Source organism: Ochotona curzoniae, unplaced genomic scaffold (assembly GCF_017591425.1).
Source record: "Ochotona curzoniae isolate NIBS_2020 unplaced genomic scaffold, NIBS_Ocur_1.0 contig_2318, whole genome shotgun sequence".
NCBI classification, from domain to species: Eukaryota; Metazoa; Chordata; class Mammalia; order Lagomorpha; family Ochotonidae; genus Ochotona; species Ochotona curzoniae.
The window spans coordinates 577,391-598,768 of NW_024465419.1; the positions used below are offsets into that span (position 1 = coordinate 577,391).

The 21,378-nt window shown below is 38.2% G+C and overlaps 1 protein-coding gene across 1 annotated transcript; it reads left to right on the forward strand.

The window, feature by feature from the left end:
- The first annotated feature begins 867 nt into the window (after window positions 1-867).
- LOC121151355 (cytochrome P450 7A1) lies at window positions 868-12,297 on the forward strand. The gene is made up of 6 exons (XM_040972697.1): window positions 868-947; window positions 4,097-4,337; window positions 5,958-6,544; window positions 7,695-7,825; window positions 9,879-10,054; window positions 10,897-12,297. The coding sequence occupies exons 1-6, from the start codon at window positions 868-870 to the stop codon at window positions 11,194-11,196; spliced, it is 1,515 nt and encodes a 504-aa protein (XP_040828631.1). The 3' UTR covers window positions 11,197-12,297.
- Window positions 12,298-21,378: the final 9,081 nt, after the last annotated feature.

Below are 21,378 nucleotides of genomic sequence, written 5' to 3' on the forward strand. Positions count from 1 at the left end.
CTAAAACAGTTTTTTGATCTGTGGCTTGGCAAAACCTCTCTTCATACTCACAAGGTATTCTGTATGACTTGGTTCCTAGCTACATTGTAATCTTACCCATTTTCCCCCCATATTCACTGCTCCGAAGATACCATGTTTCTGGTTATTAGGCATACAAAGATTACATTTGAAATGAAATGTATTACTTGCATGATTGAAAAATGATTAAACATATTTTAAGTATAAAACATTTTGTAATCATTTGATGCTTAAGAGAAGCTGTATTTCACTTTCTTGATTATCTTAGGTGAATAACATATTGTGAGCTAAGTAACATGTCTATAATTTTGGAAAATACTGACAGCAAAAGGGCGGGAACCCAATTCTCCTTTGCTTGAACTTAATGGATGTCTCTGGCACTTCTCTTAAAGATAGCAAGATCAAATCATTAGTTTGATGAATAACTTGTGCTAGTTTTCTTTAAATTACGTTTTATGCTTTTATTGCATATGTTCATCATAAACAGATTTGCTTGTTTTTATAAATATACCAAACTTGTAATACTAGCTGCTGTCTCCAGCTCTGAATGTTGTGTCAACATATGTTTGAGAGACCTTCAACTTATCAATTATTGCAGGCTTCTGATTGTTTTGGAAGATCTTCTAGTACCTGTGGACTTAGTTCAAGGCTAGTTTTACCACTATCCTCCCCCCCCCTTTTTTTTTTAGCTATTGGATAAACAAATGGCCAATTGTTTGGTTTCGTCACCAAAGTTCAAATTATTGGATCAGGGTCTTATGCATATAAAAACTCTAGCTTCGCTCTCTTCGGAGAATCTTGCCATTTAATTCACAGATTCCCCTCTCAGGATTTTTACAGATTTGCAATATGCTTGCCATGACTTTGATCTGGGGGATAATCCTAACAGTGTGCTCCTATTTGTGGCTTATCCTTGGATTAAGGAGAAGGTGAGAAAAGACTACCTTTAAATTGTCTTTTAGTTTATTCACTTAATATTCCTTTGCTTTCATCATATGATAGATTTGGTTTGCCATATATGTATACTTATATACATTTGCATTTCTTTTTCCTTTAAAGTTAACAATTTAAATAAAAGTATTATATTTTGACCACATGTAACAGAATATGTGCTAGCTTTCCTTTTCAAAATTTACATATGCTAACGATAATATATGAGTGTGCACTTTTGTTAACTACATAACTGATATAAATTTTTACCAATCTTGTGTGTGTTTTACGTGTCTGTGTGAAAAAGGAGCTCAAATTAGGGATGCTCCAGTTGGCATGTAAGAAACTACAGTGAAAAGAGCTTTTTTCAATCATGTGGACTATATAGCTGCTTTGACTAAATAAATTCTCCTTTAAAACTTGGCTTTTGGTTCTTGGGTGTTCTACAGACCCAGGCTGAACTTGACGAAAGGCCTGTAACCCAAGCTTGTCAGTCTACTACTATTCCCTTACTGAGTGTGGTAAATTGTGAAAATTTGCTAACAATATGTACCACCACTTTGGTTGGTATCTGTCACTCATTTAGAATTTGTTCAAGAAAGCAAGAACTACAAATAGAGTCGGAGCCAGAGCCAATGTTTAACTTCAGAATGGCCCAAAGAGTATTTGGGGGAAAGGCCTAAAGAGATTCTCTGTTATGTCAGTCTTAAAAACAGGGCATAATTCTGAGCCATTGTGAAACTATGCGAATTGCTATTTGCATCTGTCATTTGCAAGTTTTTTCTCTTATTTTCAGGTATTTTGATTTTAACGTGTTTTAGCTATTTTAATTAATTTTTCATCATTTGTCAATCATGTAATTATACCATTCTTATTTTACCAAAAGGGACAGAATTTATATTGAATTTTTTTCTATGTTCTGGTTTAAAAAGTTTTATTTAGTTGAAAGTTAGATAGATGGGATGAGAGGAGAGATAAAAATCTCCCATGTAGTAGTTGACTTTTTTAATGTTAAAAGCAACCATAGCTAAGTCATACTGAAATCTGGAGCCAGGAACCCAACAGGAGTCTCCCACTTAGGTACAAGGGACATACCTACTTGAATCATCAAATGCTGCTTCCCAAATTACCCAGGAGGAAGGCAGGCTTGTGATTCTGCTGGACCTTGAACCCCAGCCACTCTAATTTAGGATACAGTTGTCCCAAGCAACATCTTTTTTTTTTTAAAAGATTTATTTATTTATTGGAAAGTCAGATATATAGAGAGGAGGAGAGACAGAGAGGAAGCTATTCTGTCCGATGATTCACTCAATGGCCAATGCTATGTCAATCCGAAACCAGGAGTCAGGAACTTCTTCTGGGTATCCCACACAGGTGCAGGGTCTCAAAGCTTTGGGCCATCCTCAACTCCTTTCTCAGGCCACAAGCAGGGAGCTGGATGGGAAGTGGAGCTGCCAGGATTAGAACTGGTGCCCATATGGGATCCCGAGGCATTCAAGGCGAGGACTTTAGCCGCTCGGCCACAGCCGCTGGGCCCCCCAAGCAGCATCTTAAGAGCTGTGTCAAAGACCCACCCTCAGGTCTACAGTTTCTAACAAAATATTTAAAATATCATGGAAGAGCATGATTGCAACTGATGATCCTTTCAAGGTTCTTTGAACCCCATTTTATAATAAACTAAGTTCTCGATTGTTACTCTCTTCCTCCTCAATGGTCATTACAGAATAATATCTTTAAATAATTAATCCTTTGAAAACAATAGTTCCGCAATCCTTTCTGATATTCTGTGGTCTACATTTTTTAAAATTTGATTTCATTTTATGACATAGTTTAATAGGTTCTGGGATTCCCCCATTACTCCCCTTCATACCCTCTCCCTATGGTGGATTCCTCCACCTTGTTGCAGTAGTACAGTTTAAATCCAGTCACGGTTCTTTCATTGCAAGCATGTACCATAGAGTCCAGCATCTTATTGTCCAAACAAATTCAACAGTTTCCTTGGGAGACCATCCCTGGTCTGAAAGTAGAGCTGGCAGAATATCATCCTGTCCAATGAAAAGCCGTAACATAACTACAACAACAATTTACAACATTATAAAGTTAATTGACATGGAATTGAGTGACCAATATGTTAGAAAATACAAGTTCTTAACCACATCCTGTGACTACTTCATTAACATTTCAATTTTAGCTTATACACAACAGGCTGCTCTGTGTCTTAAAATGGCTATAGGGTATTATTCGGACGTCTCATGTCTATTTTCATTTTTATATTTGGTTGTTTATAGTATTGAAGCATAATTTTTACTGAACTTGGCAAATTTTAGGATAGTCCAATCTGGCTTATAACTCTAACTAGGCATATGTTAACAATTGAGGCACAAAACAGTTTACAGAGGCATGTGCAGAGAAATCTTCTATACGTTAGTGAGGAGTAACTAATTTTTATGTCCTACATAGTAGGGTATATGTGAGTCCAAGCTGTCTGTTTCCTGTCTGGTTCTAAGCTTTCCTTATTGATCTCTGTCCATCTGATCTAATTTTAATTTTTGGGGGGTGGGGCATCAGATCAACCTTGCTGGTCATTGCAACAGGGGGTGGGCATCCAAGGTTAGAACTAAGTAAGTATCAGAGAAAGCTCCCCTCCCAAGTCCAGAAGGAAGTTTACTGTTTGTCTGTTCCTATGGTGTGGTCTATATTTTAAACAAAAATGTAAGTGATATATTTTGATCTATTCAGGCAAGTGATGCTTAGAAACAATATAATCATATACTGTGCTCACATTTGAATACAGTTTCCTTCTTATATTCCACATCTGCATGAATCTTGTTGTTTTGCTCATTCTTTTGCTCCTGTCATTGGGAATAGTAACTAGCAAATAGTAGACATTTAATATTGTGTGTTGACATATGCGTGATGGATGAGTGGATGAGTTTAGTGACCATCTTTCCCCATGTATCGTATTACAAGGATGATATAATGCATTATTTCAGTGAAAGATTAGAACTGCATCTTAGAAGAAGTAATATCTAGAAAGAATAAGATTTTGTAGGTAAGATTTTAGCATTTGAGGTAAGTGCTAAAATGCCACTGGCATAATAAAAAAAAAAAGCCAAACATGTAATCTACTATACATTTGTGTCTTCAGGCAAAAAGGTGAACCACCTCTGGTGAAAGGATGGATTCCACACCTGGGCTGTGCTCTGCAATTTGGAGTGAATCCTCTTGAATTTCTCAGAGCAAATGAAAGGAAACATGGTCAAGTTTTCACCTGCAAACTAATGGGGAAATATGTTCACTTCATTACAAATCCCTTATCATACCAAAAGGTGTTATGCCATGGAAAATATTTTGATGGGAAAAAATTCCACTTTGCTACTTCTACAAAGGTAATCATGTGTGCCTTGCATTGGCAATCTGTTTATTTGTTTGCTGCCTTTTCCTCGTTAGCCAACTTGTCAATTTTTATTTTTACTTAACAATAAAGGTTAGAAGAGAAGGTTATCCACGTTTGGAGATTATTAGATACATAATAAACAGATGTTGTCATAGTGTCTTAGTGCTAATAATTTTTAAAATACCAAATCGATTCATCACTTGTTTAAGCCATATGGCAATGTATGACTAAGAGAGATACAAATTCGTGTCACAACAGTGTCTACACAAAACACAGAGCGTGAAGTGTGGAAAATATGCTCAATGACTATTTAACCCCACTCCCGCCACACAGTTGTTTTGGGTATTCTAGTTTGGGTATTCTAGCATCATCTAGATGCAATCTAAGAAGTTGTGCCACAGAGACACTCTTACTACTTGTTAAACTTCTGCAGAAATATATTTGACATGATCTTGGCCACAAGGTAGATTAAAGTCTGGTGAAAACACATTTACGAAGAACTGAAAACAGAACTAATGACTAAAACATAACATTGGATTATTTCAGACATGAGTGCAACAGCTTAAGGAATGAGAGCAGAGTGGTCAAGGGCAATTTCACCAAGGAGCTAGGATTTAAATTTGGTTTTCTTTTTTTTTTCACATTTTATTATTATTGCTATCATTTTATGGTACAGTTCCATATTCCCTTATCCTCTCCCCAATTCCCTCCCCACCCAGTTCTTTTATATCATTACTAATATCATTACTAACATATAGTTCTTCATACTCAGTCATATGTTCATCATTGCAGGCATGGACAATGGCAGAGAGTCCAGAATCCTATTGTCAAAATATATAGTAAACAGTTTCACTGTAGGTCCATCTTTGTCTGGAAACAGAAATGCATACCACACTGCATCCTCACATCTGGATGTTAGTCTCTATTTCACAGCTACTGTACATTCCCTTAAATGAAAAGTCATGATACAAAATCAACAATAGAAAGAAAAATAGAAATTTACAATGCCATGAAGTTAAATGACATGTTACTAGATATGACAGTCTCCATTACACAGCTACTATACCTTCCTTTAAATGAAGAGCCACAAAACAAATACAACATCCGAGAGAAAAAAGAAATTAACAATACCAAAAAGTTAAACAACATGCTATTAAATGTCTAACGTGTAGCTGAACAAGTGAAAATCAAGAACCTTCTTGAAGAAAATGATGCCACTGCATGATCTGCGAGTCAGTGAATGATTTAATCAGAAGAAAGTGTTTTGAAGAGATGAAACCAACAGAAAACAACAAAACCCATGTGATAGAGTTTCCGCTGATCTTTGTTGAAGTGTGTCTCCTCCAGACAATAAACAGATGGGTTTTGTTTTTTAATCCAGTCTACTAATCTATGATGTTTGATTGAGCTTAAGCAATTTACATTCAGAGTTTAATATGTATGGGTGGTACTTTGGTCCTGTCATTCTAGGAATGGGTTGTTCATTGATTTAGTCTTCTGTTGTCAATGAAGGAAATGACTTTGCACATGTCACTTTTTTCTTTTTAAGAAGCAGAGAATTAGGAATGCCGCTGAAGTGTTTTCAGTCATTTTAAAAAAATTTTTCTTTCAGGTATTTGGGCATGGAAGCATGGACCCAAGTGATGGAAATACCACAGAAAACATAGACAATACTTTCAACAAAACCCTGTCGGGTGATGCCTTGATCTCCCTCACAGATAGCATGATGGAAAACCTCCAATTCAGCATGACGTTCCAGGGCCTTCAGGAACCCAGGAGCACAACCTGGGTGACAGAAGGGATGTACTCCTTCTGCTACCGGGTCATGTTTGAGGCTGGGTACTTAACCCTCTTTGGCAGAAAGCTTACCAAACAAGATTCAGAAAGAGCATTTATTCTGAACATCCTTGAAGACTTCAAGGAATTTGACAAAGTCTTTCCAGCCCTGGTAGCAGGACTCCCCATTCACATATTCAAGACAGCCCACAATGCCCGGGAGAAGCTGGCAGAGGGCCTGAAACATGAGAACATCCAAACCAGAAACCATGTCTCAGAACTGATCCGCCTGCGCATGTTTCTGAATGACACGGTCTCCTGCTTTGACGCTGCCAACAAGGCCAAGACACATCTGGCTCTGCTGTGGGCCGCGGAAGCAAACACCATCCCAGCCACTTTCTGGAGCTTATTTCAAATGATGAGGTGACTAATGATTTAGTCTCTTATTCATTTTGGCAGAAGGCAGAAATTCAACCATTTTAACAGACTTCTAGTACTTAAAAAAAAGTTTATTTATTTTCATTTGAAAGTCAGATATACAAAGAGGAGAGACAGAGATGGAAGATCTTCCATCCTATGATTCATTCCCCACGCGGCAGCAGTGACTGGAGCTGTGCCAATCCGAAGCCAGGAAGCCCAGAGCCTCTTCCAGATCTCCCATGCGGGTGCAGGATCCCAAGGCTTTCGGCCGTCCTTGACTGCTTTTCCAGGGCACAGGCAGGGAGTGGATGGGAAGTGGGGCTGCCGGGATTAAAACAGATGTTCATATGGAATCCCAGCTCATGCAAGGCGAGGACTTGTTAGGCTGCCATTCTGGGCCGAGACACTTAGTACTTTCTAATGTCATCAATCAAGAATTGCTATCAGTTAAAGCGAGGACATTTAACCCACATACCTTTCTTGGAATCCCACACTATTCCTCTATAACATCAGTGCTTCTTATGATGCCAAGTTAGGTCTGTAAATGCAGCCTTCTTCATCACAACCATACATTTAAATGATTCCTCAGTTACATACCACGATAGGTATGGTACCTGCCTTCATTCATTTGTATATTCTAAGATTGCTTCTCCACTCAATTAGCAATTACTATCTTACTGTTTACTTGATCAGCTATGAAAGTGCTGGATCCATCACTGTGATTCATAAGGTGATTAGCCACATATTGCTTTTTAAAATTGGAAGCAAAATACCTTATATGTAGCATTCATCTTACATCATGAGATTCCTTTCTAAAATGTGAAATTTGACAAGCAAAGGATTTATTAGATAATTCCACCTAAGCTGGTTATTTACTACCATATAAATGCAAGAGCACTAGTACATACATTGGATATGACAAATTTCCTTTAATGGCTGCTTATTTATGTCTAATTGTGCAGCAAAGTCTAAGGCAATAAGTTTTGGTAATATCCATGGACAAAAAAATTTTGTGGGTTAGGAATAGGCGGGAATGTCTCTTTTGCACTTTTTCTGTGATTCTGATCACTTAGTTTAAAAGGAGGGAAACTCTTAGTGTCTTTCAGGGTAGAAAAATTTATTTTCTGTACATCTTTTTCATAAACTTTAATAGGAGCCCTGAAGCTATGAAAGCAGCTTCTGAAGAAGTAAGTCAAGCCTTAGAGAATGCTGGTCAAAAAATCAACTTTGATGGCAAACCTATTCGTTTGAACGCTATGCACCTGAATGATCTGCCAGTATTAGGTGAGCTTGTTGTGCTGCACTTCCTTCACTGAGTTCTATTAACAATAATTGTCAAACATGGTATTTCTTAACTCTAGATATTATGATAGATGCTTTCCATGAGTCATTTTGTTTAAAGCTTAGAACAATGCCTATAAGTAAGGGTTTTAATCGTTTCCATCTTTCAAGTGTCAACACTGGCACTTAGAAATTAAGCTACCACCTGGGATTAGATAGTGGAACTGATTATTGATTGCTATGGGACTCCCGATACTGTGCTGTCAACTCCCACAGTGCAGGCAGTCACCCTCATTATTCCTCTCTGCACTAAGCTTATGGTAAATGGAAACACATCATCTGTGTCACCAGCAAAGTGTAGTCAACTGCACACACTGGGTGGAATGATGGAAGGTCATTTGGTTTTCCTCCTCCTCCCTATTCTGTATTTTATAGAATTACATAAGTACTATGCTTTTAAAAAGGAGTTTTCTTATCATTTTTCTTACTTTTCTCATAAGGAAAGCAGCTTTATATACTTATAAGAGCACTGTGGCATAGAAGAAATGGTGGAATTTAGGATACAGGGTACTTAGGGTCCATGTTGGGTTTTACTTAATATGGGAGACCTCAAACATGTTGCTTCTTGTTTGGGGCTGTCATTTCTTCTTCTTCTTCTTCTTCTTTTTTTTTTTGCGAGATATAGAGCTAACATTCCATGATTTTTACACACAATTCTATTCTTAGGGGTAGAAGGTAAGATAATAGGCAGGACCATTCATAAGCTCTCTATTTTATTTTTGAAGAATGTCAACTTATTTTATGTATTTTTATTTACTTGAAAGGCAGAGCAACAGAAAGATAGAGAGAGAGATAGGGATAGAGATAAATTTAGATAGAGATAAGCTTCCTTTTACTGGTTCATTCCCCTAATGAACACATTAGGTAGGGCTGGAACAGGCTGAAGGCTGATGGCCAGCATTCAGTTCACATCTGCTAGGTGGGTGGCAGCAATTCGGTTCTGAGTCATCACCTGTTACCTCCAGGATGGAAGTGGGAATTGTGACTGGATACAAGACTTGAACTCAGGCACTTGAAAATAGAAGCAAATGTCCCACTTGGCACCTTAACCTGCTGCACCACAGCACTCACCCAAATGTCTCCGTATGTTAGTTAACCTTGGGCTGTTCATTTTATTGCTCTAGGTCCTTAACAGGAAGTAGGGCATTAGCATTTAACATCAGATAATACATGAATAAAGTAGATTCTTGTAGATATGGACTTGACTCTGCATTAATTGCTTGTGAAACCATTTCTATATAAATGTTTTTTTCAGTATATTGTCTCATTCATAAGAGAAACATTGGGTCTTTCTATTTTATAAGATGTTTAATGCCTTATAGAAACAAAACAATTTTTCCTCTAAAATGATGGAAACCTAATTCTCATTTATAACCAAGATTGCATCATCTTTAAAGAGTTATTTTTTTAAGAGTTATTTTAAATCAGAAATCGGAGTTACAGAGAAGGAAAGGCAAAGAAAGAGAAGGAGAGATCTTCCATCCACTGGAATATCACTACCCAAATGGCAACACTGGCCGGATCTGGGCTGGTCTTAAGCCAGGAGCTTCTTCCAGGTTTCCCATGTGGGTGCCGGGTACCAAGGCTTTAGGCCACTCTCTGCTGCTTTCCCACGCCATTAGCATAGCATTGGATCAGAACTGAAATAGCTGGGATTTATACTGGCACTCCTTTGGGATGCTGCTGCTACAAGTGAAGGGTTAGTGTGCTATACACTGTGCCAACCCCTCCAAGATTATATCTTAGTCAAATATTAACTTTAATCATTTGGTTAAAACACACATTTGGATAGAAATAAATGATAAGAACAGAGTGGAAATAGAAACAAGCGTGGAGAATCTATATCTGATCCACTTGCCAAAATCTGCTCATATTTGCATTCAGACTCTGTCTTACATGGCCTTAAATACTTATTTAAGTTCTTCCCTTCTTTTCTGCCTCCTTCCCCCACTTCTACATATCTTACTATTTTCTTTCTGTCTTTGGGAACATTTAGATAGCATCATCAAAGAGTCCCTGAGGCTTTCCAGTGCCTCCCTGAACATTCGGACAGCTAAAGAGGATTTCACTTTGCACCTTGAGGATGGTTCCTACAACATCCGCAAAGATGACATCATAGCATTTTATCCACAATTAATGCACTTAGATCCAGACATCTATCCAGACCCTTTGGTAAGTGGCTGCTCATCAAAGTTTTATATCCAAGTAATGCCTACCCTAATATGAAGACCACGTTTACAATTATAGATTTAAGTTGCTCGTTTTAGCAACTGAGAGTGTCTCCCTGATTATTTCACTTATTCATGCTTTGAAACACTTGGCTCTTGGCCTCAGCTTTCATATTTTATTTTTTATTTATTTATTTTGTGGGCTGTAGAAAGAATGCTGGTTCATTTTTCAAATTCCCTGTTGACTCTCAGCTAAGACAGCATGGCACTGCAATGCAATCCGGGTTGCGCACCTGGGTGGCAAGAACTTGATTGCTTGAGCCATAACTGTTGCCTTCTGGTGTCTGCAATCAAGAGCCAGAGCCAAGAACTGAACCCAAGAACTCTCACATACGATGTGGCTATCTTAACTGCTAGGCGAACAGCTTACTCCATATAATTTGAAATTTTCAGTAATTTTTAGCTCTGATATTTGCTCTCACATTGTTTCCCCTAGATTATATTTGATGCTAATTTTCTGTTTCCTTAAAAAGCTGTTCCCAAGTTTAAGAAACCAAAGGCTAATGCGTTGATCAGTCTGATTTGTCATTGGAACCCTTATTTCTAGTTCTGTCTGACTGAAGGACTAGGCACTCAGACATGGTAGCCAGCATGGTGAAGCTTCTCTCCCTGTTCCATACATTCCTATTAGCTTTTGTTCTCTATTACTCTGCTTCACTAAGAAGCAGTTGCTAAATTTCAAATGGAGTGAGTTAAACACAGAAACTTACTTTTTGGAGTTGTCAGGTGGAGAAAAAACTTCCTTTCAGCATAGCTCACAGGCCTGTATTTTTGTATCTTTTGCAGACTTTTAAATATGATCGATATCTTGACGAAAACAGGAAGACAAAGACCACCTTTTACAGTAAAGGACACAAATTAAAGTATTACTTCATGCCGTTTGGATCGGGAAATGCCATATGCCCTGGAAGACTGTTTGCTGTCCAAGAAATCAAGCAATTTTTGATTCTGATGCTTTCCTATTTTGAATTGGAGTTCGTAGAAAGTCACGTTAATTGCCCTCCTTTGGACCAGTCCCGTGCAGGCTTGGGTATTTTACCACCATTAAATGACATTGAATTTAAATATAAATTCAAGCAGTTGTGAATATTTAGCTGGAAAAAAAAAGAGAAAACCCAGTGGTATTACAGAATGGCAGTAAATGCGCTTTTGGACAAATACCTTACATGGCTGTGAGCCCTCAGGGCCCATTCTGTTGAATGCTTGCACACAACCTTGACATTCTGGTGACAGCTTCCAGTTACCATCTGACATAGTGGTGGAAAGAACTACTTTTAGGAGTGTAATAATTTGCTTTTGTTTATGTAATATCTAAGCCAATGAATATTCTTATGGCCAGAGACTGAACTTGGTTATTTTTAAAGAAAAATGCCTTCTTTCTCAAAATGAAGAATTCCAATTGACAGATATTTTTCCCTTATGGAAATGGCTTTATTTTTATAAAAATTGTCCCTTAATTATGAGAGGCTCAAGTTCACGTTTTAGTGAAACTGATTTTTTGTTTGTTTGTTTGTTTGTTACTCGATTTAGGAGTTCTTCAGGTGTGGGCATTTATAAGTATTATGAAGGGTATTCTAAATGATTGTATCATGTCTTAGTAGGAAGGAATTCTTTTTAAGCTTTAAATATATCCAGTATTTAGGGTTTTTTAAATGTTGATCTTAGTGCCCTAATAATATTAAAGATGGTTTTCATATTGCTCCTTTATATGCTAATTTATTATCGGTAGAATATTGTCAGGCTTTCAACCATGTTCTCTATACTTTTATTTGCTTTATTCGGAGACTGAAGAAGTAGTTTTCGTGTCATTTCCGAATATGCATTAGTGGAAATAATGTAGCTGTTATGTGATACATTTAAAGAATACACTGGATAAAAATCACCATTTAAAAACTCTGCTTCTAAGGCATTCAGCATTTGTTAAGAGCAGCTAAATGTTTTATATAAAACCTCTTTTCTCTAAATGGCTTGCAGTTCTACCCAAAATAAGGCTATGATAGTGTTTATTATATATAACCATGCTTTGATAAAATATTTTATTAGAGCCATCAGCTATGACATTTGTATTGATATGCTGTATTTATATGTAGATTGTATTTTTTCTTGTACTACAGATGTGAAGAAACTATTGTAATGTGCTACTTTTGAAATAATTCGTCTTTAAGAAATAAAAAAAACAAATATATATATTTAAAAGTTTGGAATAGAATTTTGCAATTTTCATCACTTAATAAGCTATCAGATTTTATTCAATATTCATTGAAAACATTCATATTTTCAAATAATTAAAAATACTCAAAATAATCATTCCCTCAAAACTCTTTCTCATACAACGTAAAATTTATTTAGCACTATTACAGAACTTTGTCCTAAGTGATTCACTTTTCATTTCAAGAAAAAGAAGATTCATTGAGATGTGGTTCAAGATGAACAAAACCAACAGAATCTAAATTTCTAATGTGCTTTTGTAACAGATTTTCTGGCTTCCTAAAAGCTTTCTTACATTTTTTTCCATATCATTATTTTAATATGACAGAGGTTGCCCCCCAGCTGTTTTTATATAGCCTCAAAGTTAACCATAATTTTTGTATTGTAAAAATGAATGACATATTTAATAACATAGGAGAGGTACATGAAACGCAGATTCCAATCCAAATACAAAAGGATTTTGGGCTGTGAGGATGCACTTTTGTTGCTTCACTGAGAACTCATCCAGGACAATGGCAGAGCTGAGGAGTTTTAAAGACTGCAGCAGTTCCTGTCTACTGCTTTACTGGAAATGTTTTGCTAATTCTTTTTATATAAAAATCCTCAGAGTTATTTTGACTATAATATTCTTAACTTTAAAATATACTGTAATGAAATCTCATGGAGAATGGAATCACAAGATAAGTTTATTTTGGGGCCAAAATTTGAAATTAATGCGAATTTTTTCCAGAATACATATTTTCCCTGAAGTTTTTGAAGAGCCCCCATTTATTGCATCTTGTCTGTCTGCCTTTCTTTCTTCCTTCCTTTCTTCCTTCCTTCCTTCCTTTACTTCAGCATCCAGGACAATCAGGAGAACATATTTTTAAAACCATGTACATCTTCACTGTCCTGTTTATTGCAGCACTATTCACAATAGTTGAGATATGAAGTCAACTTAAGTGTCTACACTCCAAAAAAGGGATAAAACAAACATGGAGTATATACACAATGGAATGTTATTCAATTATATATTTAAAAAAAAAAGTGTTGTTGGCAACATGGATGACATTAGAAGATACTTTGTTAAGTGAAATAAGTCAAGTATATAAAGGTAAATACTGCATGTTTTCACTTAACATGGATACTGATTTCTTAGAAGTAGAGACTTCAACAGCAGTTTCCAGAGTCAGAGAGATGGAGCGAGAAGAGGGTTCACAGATGCAGGCACATGGAAGGAGAGGAAGAAGGATTTTTAATGCCTATAACTCAATGGGATGTCAAGGAGAGCAATAGTTAATTGTACATTTTGAAATAAGCAGGAAGCAGGATTTCGAATGTTTTCAGGTCAAACGAATGTGAAATGCTTGAACCAGTGAATATGGAAGTTACTTGATTTGATCATTACACATTGCCTACATGGAAATATCACACTGAACACCACAAACAATGACATGGGTATGATTTTACGTTACACAGCATTAACTTAGACTTTTCTGAAGACTAAATCATTCTATTTGGAAGAGAAATCTTTTTTTTGAAAAAGGTATCAAATAAAAAAATAAAATTATAGTAACTTGTTGTAAGATCAAAATGGCCAGGTCTAAAAAAAAAAAAGGCATTGGTGATTGCATTTATCCAAGGTTCATGTGACTTGGGTTTGGATCCAACACTTTTGATATCCAGTCACATCACGATCTGTATAGGGACCTATTTTGGTTTTTATTAATACTATCTGTATATTACGGAAGAGAAACAGGAGGCTTCAGATGAAGTTATTGGTCCAACACCACAATGTTGGCTATTGGAAGTGTTCAGTGTTGAATCCAAGGCATTCCAACTCAAAAGCCAGCTTCCTTCCCTCACCAATAGTCCAAGTGACACTGCCTTAGATCATTAAAAAGGCAAGCTGTGATAACACAATTCCTCATGTCATTTTTATCCCTTAATTCCCACTACTTCGGAATATCACACATCAAAGGGTGGAGACACTGCAGGTGAGGGCAAACGAAAGGAGTAGCCATGAAAGAGACCGAGGACTCCGAGGGTCTAGAAGGAAATACCATGAAATCAAACCTGCTATAATACTATGCTTTGCTGCTGCAGTCAGGTGTTCCTTCAACTTAACAATAGCTCAGAGCTACTCATTGTACATCTCCTCTTGTTGTTCTTAGGATCAAAGTCAACCATTTTTGAAGCACTAGGATTAAAGCTGTCTTATTGGTCTTGTTACCATATAATAGAATGTGGTTTCTCACCAGCCTTTGTGCATGTTACCATGAAATCAACTGGGAGATTTCAGCCAATCACATAAGGCTAGCACAGCAAATCCGACAATTCATAGAGCATGGCTGTTTAAAGTCATGCAATCTAAGTGCTCACCTTGGTTAGTACTGACATTTGGTGAAAGAAAAGTTCAAATGGTTGTACAGTGAATTACAGGACAGGCATGGGATGGAACACCTGTTTGCACATTTAATACTGCATCCATGGAAATCACAGATATGCATCTATCCAAAGGATCTTACTCTGTAAAACAGAGGCATTCCTTCTCACAGGTCCTAGAAAATTTAAAATTTATATTCATAAATTTTCACATTACTAGATTTACGTAAACTCCCTACATTATTTGTTGGAAAAAATAAATGCCTATAAAACCTGGTTTCCTCAACTCAGTTTCAACTAATTAATTTTAAAGGCTAAGAAACACACACACATATATTAAACAGTGCTCTAACCCACTAGTCTCTCCCCAGATACCCGGCAATAGCCAGGGCTGGGCCACATAGGCAAAAAAGGACACAATTACTTGAGACACAGCATCGCTTATCAGGGTACACATGACAGATAGCCAGAACTGGGAACAGCACTAGGGCTCAAACCTAATACTAAGGTATGGGATGTGGGTTTTGCAACAAAAATGTTAACTACAAGGCCAAATTCCCATCCTTTCAATTCCTTTTAAAGAGCCATTTCTCATAGAAAGTTACTCATTCAGCAGAAAAAATAACTCCAATTGGGGTTCAGCACTTAAAACCTCTAGAGGAATTCACCATGGATTAAATGATGTCAGTTTTAAGAATTACTAGAACTGCATGATAGTTTATAAGAAAAGGGAAGCAATTGAATGGAGGCATGACAACTTACAAGAGAAAGGAGGAAAGCAATTGAAGGGGTTGGGAAGCAATGACCTCCTCTCCTATTTATTATTTTGCAAAATTCCAACAGTGACAAAATGTGAAAGAACATGTATACCTTTTTTTCCTAATTTTTAGTTTTGATTTTGTTTACATAGTTGATCATAGTTGATCAGTGTGCGAAGGATCAAGGGTTAGGGGAGAGTGGTTGAGACCATTGTTTCAAATGTTCTTTTTCTTCTTCCTGTATCTGGGGGATGAGGGAAGATAAAGGGACAAGCCACACCCAGCCTCCCAATCACCCCAGTACCCAGGGACAGGGAATGGCCATTCAATATCCCTGGGTCCCCAATAAGGAGCATGTTTCAAGGATTCTGTTTAAGTGGTTTCAATAGTTCTGAAATGCTTTCAATCTTGCCGATTCAAGCAAAGATTTCCAAGGTCCACTGGCTGACATAGTCCACCTTAAAGTCTCCATTCACCCAGATATTTGCTGTCATCACTTGGTTGGGTTAGTTGTTCAATTTGTTCTGCCTTCCTTCTTCTACCATGGTACCAAATGTCCTCTGCAGGCCCCAATGGGCTGCTATGTCCTCCATGTGCATCCAGTCCTGCCATTCATTGTTCCATTTTTTCCACTGAGGAGGCACCGTTCTGACACATGCACTCTACAGTCAGACCACCAATCCTGGTCATAAGCACTCATGACCCGCACGCACCCACCTATGTCATTCCCCAGATCCTCTGAAACCCCACACATCAAGACCTCACAAGCGCATTTACGGGTGGTCAGTTGGCTTTGTTTAGTGTCATTGACACCCCAGGCTGCTTGACCTAGGCTCTGCTGGACTCCCTAACCCTGGGGCTCATGGACCCAGGACTCACCATGCAGTCAGACCAAAGGACCCAGGCAAGGAAACCTGGGCCTTGCTGCACCCACACCCCTGGGGTACACGGACCTGGCATCCACCGTGCAGGTGTGTCTAAGGGCCCGGGCCAGGAGACCATGATGTATCCTTTTACTTTCATGTAGATTCAACAGTTAAAAAAATCCTTTGCCACATGTGCTTTGATTCAGAAAGATGGTTTGATAGTGATTTTAGTTAGGTTTTTCATTTATAATTTTTTTTTCTTTAAAAAACTAGTGTAGTTTTCTCTCTGACTCCTGGAAAGGAGACAAAGATGAACACCCAGGAGGGACTTGAGGGGAGTTATCGTTCTTTCCTTTACAATTGGCCCATGTCATATCCAACTGCAAACTGATTTTACCTTTATGGAACAAAAAGTGAAAATCACTTAAACTTCACTAAAAACAGAAGTTGCTATTTTATTTATTTATTTTTTAAGATTTATTTATTACAAAGTCAGATATACAGAGGGGAGGAGAGACAGAGAAGAAGATCTTCCATCCAATGATTCACTCCCCAAGTGAGCGCAACGGCCAATGCTATGCTGATCCAAAGCCAGGAGCCAGGAACTTCTTCCGGGTATCCCACACGGGTGCAGTGTCCCAAAGCTTTGGGCTGTCCATGACTGCTTTCCCAGGCCACAGGCAGGGAGCTGGATGGGAAGTGGAGCTGCTGGGATTAGAACCGGCGCCCATATGGGATCCCAGTGCGTTCAAGGTGAGGACTTTAGCCAGTAGGCCACACCGCCGGGCCCAGAAATTGCTATCTTAAAGCACAGAAATGCATACTTGTTCAACATGTTTCTTGAAATATGTTCAAGAAAATCGCTTTCTTAATGGTTTGCCTCACAGTGTGTTGGTGAGAAAAAGGTGAAGGGAAAGTATCGGGGAACGAAGTGGCAACATCCCAAAGCACTCAGTGCTCAAGTAGCAATGTGTATGTTAAGAGCAAGGGCAGGTGTCCTGGGAGTACTTTGATCACCAAAACATGACAGTGAAGCCAGATCAACAATTTCTGAGAAATTCGGCTGTTTTTACTTCATCACTTTTTTTTGAAGTGAATCCAAGAAGTTCCACTTCTTCAAGAAGAGTAATTTTATTTTTTTTACTGTGTGCACCAGTGTTTCTGAGCTCAAACAGCTGAAAACAGTGATGGAATAATTCAATGATGCATGGGGACGTGTTGCACAGCCTGTTTTTCTTCTTACCATGCATTCTGACACACCACAAATGCTTTGTTTGTTTCTTCACTAAGAGACCGCTTTGCTTCTCCCTATTGATCTCTGCTCTATTAAACTATTGGGAAAGAGTTACACACAGAATTGAGAACACAGCTGGCTTGCGCACAGGCCCATGTTGCATGATAAGGCAAGGTTACTGTCTGTTGACACAATGTGGAGGTGGAGACACTGACCAGGATCTCAGAGGAACAAGGATCTCAGGTGAACGTGGCCAGATTTGCCACGAGTGGGTGGAACAGAGGTCGAAGAGGAGCCAGACTCCTCTCTATGTCCTTTTGCCCAGGCCTTCATTTACCAAATATTGTCGTTATTCTACATTTTGTTATTAAGTGAAGTTCTGGAAATGTTTGTCTTATTGAGGATCTAGGTCCATTTTCTTTCTTTCTTTCTTTCTTTCTTTCTTTCTTCCTTTCTTTCTTCCTTCCTTCCTTTCTTTCTTCCTTCCTTTCTTTCTTTTTTAGAAATTTATTTCATTTTCATTGGAAAGTCAGACACACAGAGAGGAGGAGAAACAGAGAGGAAGATCTTTCATCTGTTGATTCACTTTCCAAGCGGCTGCAATGGCCAGAGCTACACTCATCCAAAGCTAGTAGCCAGAAGCCAGGAGCTCTTCCAGGTCTCCCACAGGGGTGCAGGACCCCAAGACTGTATGCTATCCTCTACTGCTTTCCCAGGCCACAAGTAGAAAGCTGGATGGGCACTGGGGATACTGGGGTTAGAACTGGTGCCGGTATGGGATCCCGGTGCATGCAATGTGAGGACCTTAGCTGCTAGACTACTGCACCAGCCTAGGCCTATTTTCTGATGACAAGATGGCCTTTTTTTCAATGGCATGATGTAGTAGCTCATCCATTTTTTGATTTTCTAATGTTGGAGGATGGGTATGTTATGTTGAGCAAGCATTATCATGATTTAGGTCAAGTTATCTTAAACACCAATGAAAGATATTGGCAAATGGTGGCATCAGGAATCACCATGCTTTTTGGTTCATAATTTTGGATCACTGTTGGCCATAGACAATTGCAAGTATGGACAGTAGGGAATATTGTATTATTACACCTTTTGGGGAGTGGCATTTAAAGTGCAAGTTCTCATTGCAGAATGAAGTGACACCACCTTAGGATTTCAAGTGATGTATGGGAGGACTCTTCAGGGAAAGTGCAGATGCTTTCCTGTAATTCTGCAGTCAGGCCTGGATGTAAACTTCTCTGAAGGTTGACTCTGTTCCAGGCACACCATGGTTGTCTCTTTTACCTGACAGCTTACTTAGGTTGGTTTTTTTGAAGCTTTTGACTTATTCATCATATATCCTCTATCCCTTATCAATTCTTGCTTGCCTGTGGTTTCTCCAGAATAACACTATGGACCAGTGCTCCAAAATAAAAGCCCTCATTGGGTATCTTCCAATGCTGTCTCATGGTGTTTGAAAACCTGGAAGAGGCTCTGGAATCAATAGTGGCTCACAAAGTGTTCACCTTGGTTACCACCGGGTAAATGGTGTAACCATTTTTGTATCTCTGGTAAATCAAATAATCTTTGAATCTAAAGTCACATAAGGGCAATGAGTAGGCTGATCAGAAAGAATACGAAAAACTAAAAGTCTTGTCTAAAAAGTGGTCTGGTGCAACACACACAAACACACACACACACACACACACACACACACACACACACACATACATACACACCTGCATTCCTGCATACCTAACTACCATTTTGCATTTACACAAGATGAGTGGAAAAAGCATTTACAAGTAATTAATAATTTTCACTTCAGAGGACAAACATAATTTTTTTTAAAGATTTATTTATTTATTGGAAAGTCAGATATACAGAGAGGAGGAGAGACAGAGAGGAGAATCTTCCATCCGATGATTCACTGCCCAAGTGAGCACAACGGCCGGTGCTGCACCGATTCGGCGCCGGGTACCAGGAGCTTCTTCCAGGTCGCCCACATGGGTGCAGGGTCCCAAGGCTTTGGGCCGTCCATGACTGCTTTCCCAGGCCACAGGCAGGGAGCTGGATGGGAAGTGGAGCTGCCAGGATTAGAACCGGCACCCATATGGGATCCCAGTGCATTGAAGGCGAGGACTTTAGCCGCTAGGCCATGCTGCCGGGCCCGACAAATATAAAATTAAGAAGCATCTTTTGAATGGTCAAAGGAATCTAAGAAGAAAGAATAATATGATAACAATATTTTTCCTTCATTTGCTTTGCACTTTGAGATTTGTTTCCAGGACCAGCTGAATTTAAAAACCCTCTGTAATGAGTAACTCCCCCATAACTAAAATTCCCACAAAGAGTTCTGTAAGTTGTTGATGCTGAACAATGAACGGGTGCCTATTTGCTAGGCAAGAGCCTTTCCACTGTATGTAAGCTTTTGTTCACAAAATCACAAATAAGTAAATACAAGTTTCTGGAGGACGTTCCTAATTGGTCAAAGTTGTGAATCCTGAAGGGCAGACTTTACTAGCCCTCCTGTGATCATGGCATAGAAACTTGAGAAATAATTGTGACAATTCAAATTAAGTGCATACATACTTGGCTCCTAATTTTATTGATGAATACTTAATAGGTGTTATTATATTCAAATTCATTCATAACTTATAAAGTTAGATGGACAGCTATTGCGATAAATTTTAAAAATGTACTGAATTATCCTTGGGAGCACTTTGGTAGTGCTGCATGAATTTAGAGGAGAAAAATCTGGTCAGAATATGCTCATTTATATCTGATGATAAAAAAACAAAATGAATTTTCATCATACACATACTCACACACTGAAGAAGAAAAAAAGAGAGATTGAAAAAAAGACATGAAAAAGAAATTATATGGAAGGTAGGCTGGGCAAATTTTCTACGGGCAACAATACCATATCCACAACCTCATGGACATAATGCCTTTTTTAAGCAAAGGTTTTACATAATCCAGTAGATAAAAATAATATTTTTGAGACAGAAGACAGATAATCAAAACCGGTGAATAAGTTTAGAATTTCAGAAAGCCTTTGATAAGTTTCAGATAATATAATCATTATGCAGCTCAAAGAGATAATCCTGGTTGAACATAAATTGATAATTTTCATAGAAGAAGTATAGTTTATATGAGCACCAAAAAGCTAAGAGTTCTCATTAGCTGTACATCTTATTAAGAAATGCAACTCTAATGATGATATTTCATTTTAAAGTAAATTAATTTTTGAGACTGGTGCTGTAAGACAGTGGATTAAGCCCCAGTTTGTAACAGTGGTATCCAATATGGGACTTGAGTCCCAGTTGTTCCCCTTCAGACTCAATTCCCTACTAATGCATCTGTAAAAGCAGCATTTCTGTTGCCCATGTGGGAGACCAGGATGGCGCTGAGGACTCCTGGTTTCGGCCTGTTAGCCCAAGTTATTATGATCATCTGGAGGAGTGAAACAGTAGAAATCTCTCTCCCTCTTTCTCTCTCCCTTTCTATTATTCTGCCTTTCACATAAATAAGTCAGTATTTTAAAAATAAATCAATATTTAAAAAACGCTAGCATTACATTTCAGTTGTTGAGTACTGTTATATAATAAATCACAAAAAAAAACCCTTAAAAATCACTTAAAAAACATAACTTTAAAAAGCAAACACTGTTTCACAGTTTCTGTGACCCAGAGCTACAGACCCACTTAGTGAAGTGCCATGGGCTCAGGGCTTTCCTGAGGCTGAAATCATCTCAAGGCTAGCCATCAGACTGAGGAACTGACTTCCAGATTCACCCATGCAGTTGTTGGCTGATCTTAGATATCTGTGTCTAAGTTCACTCATT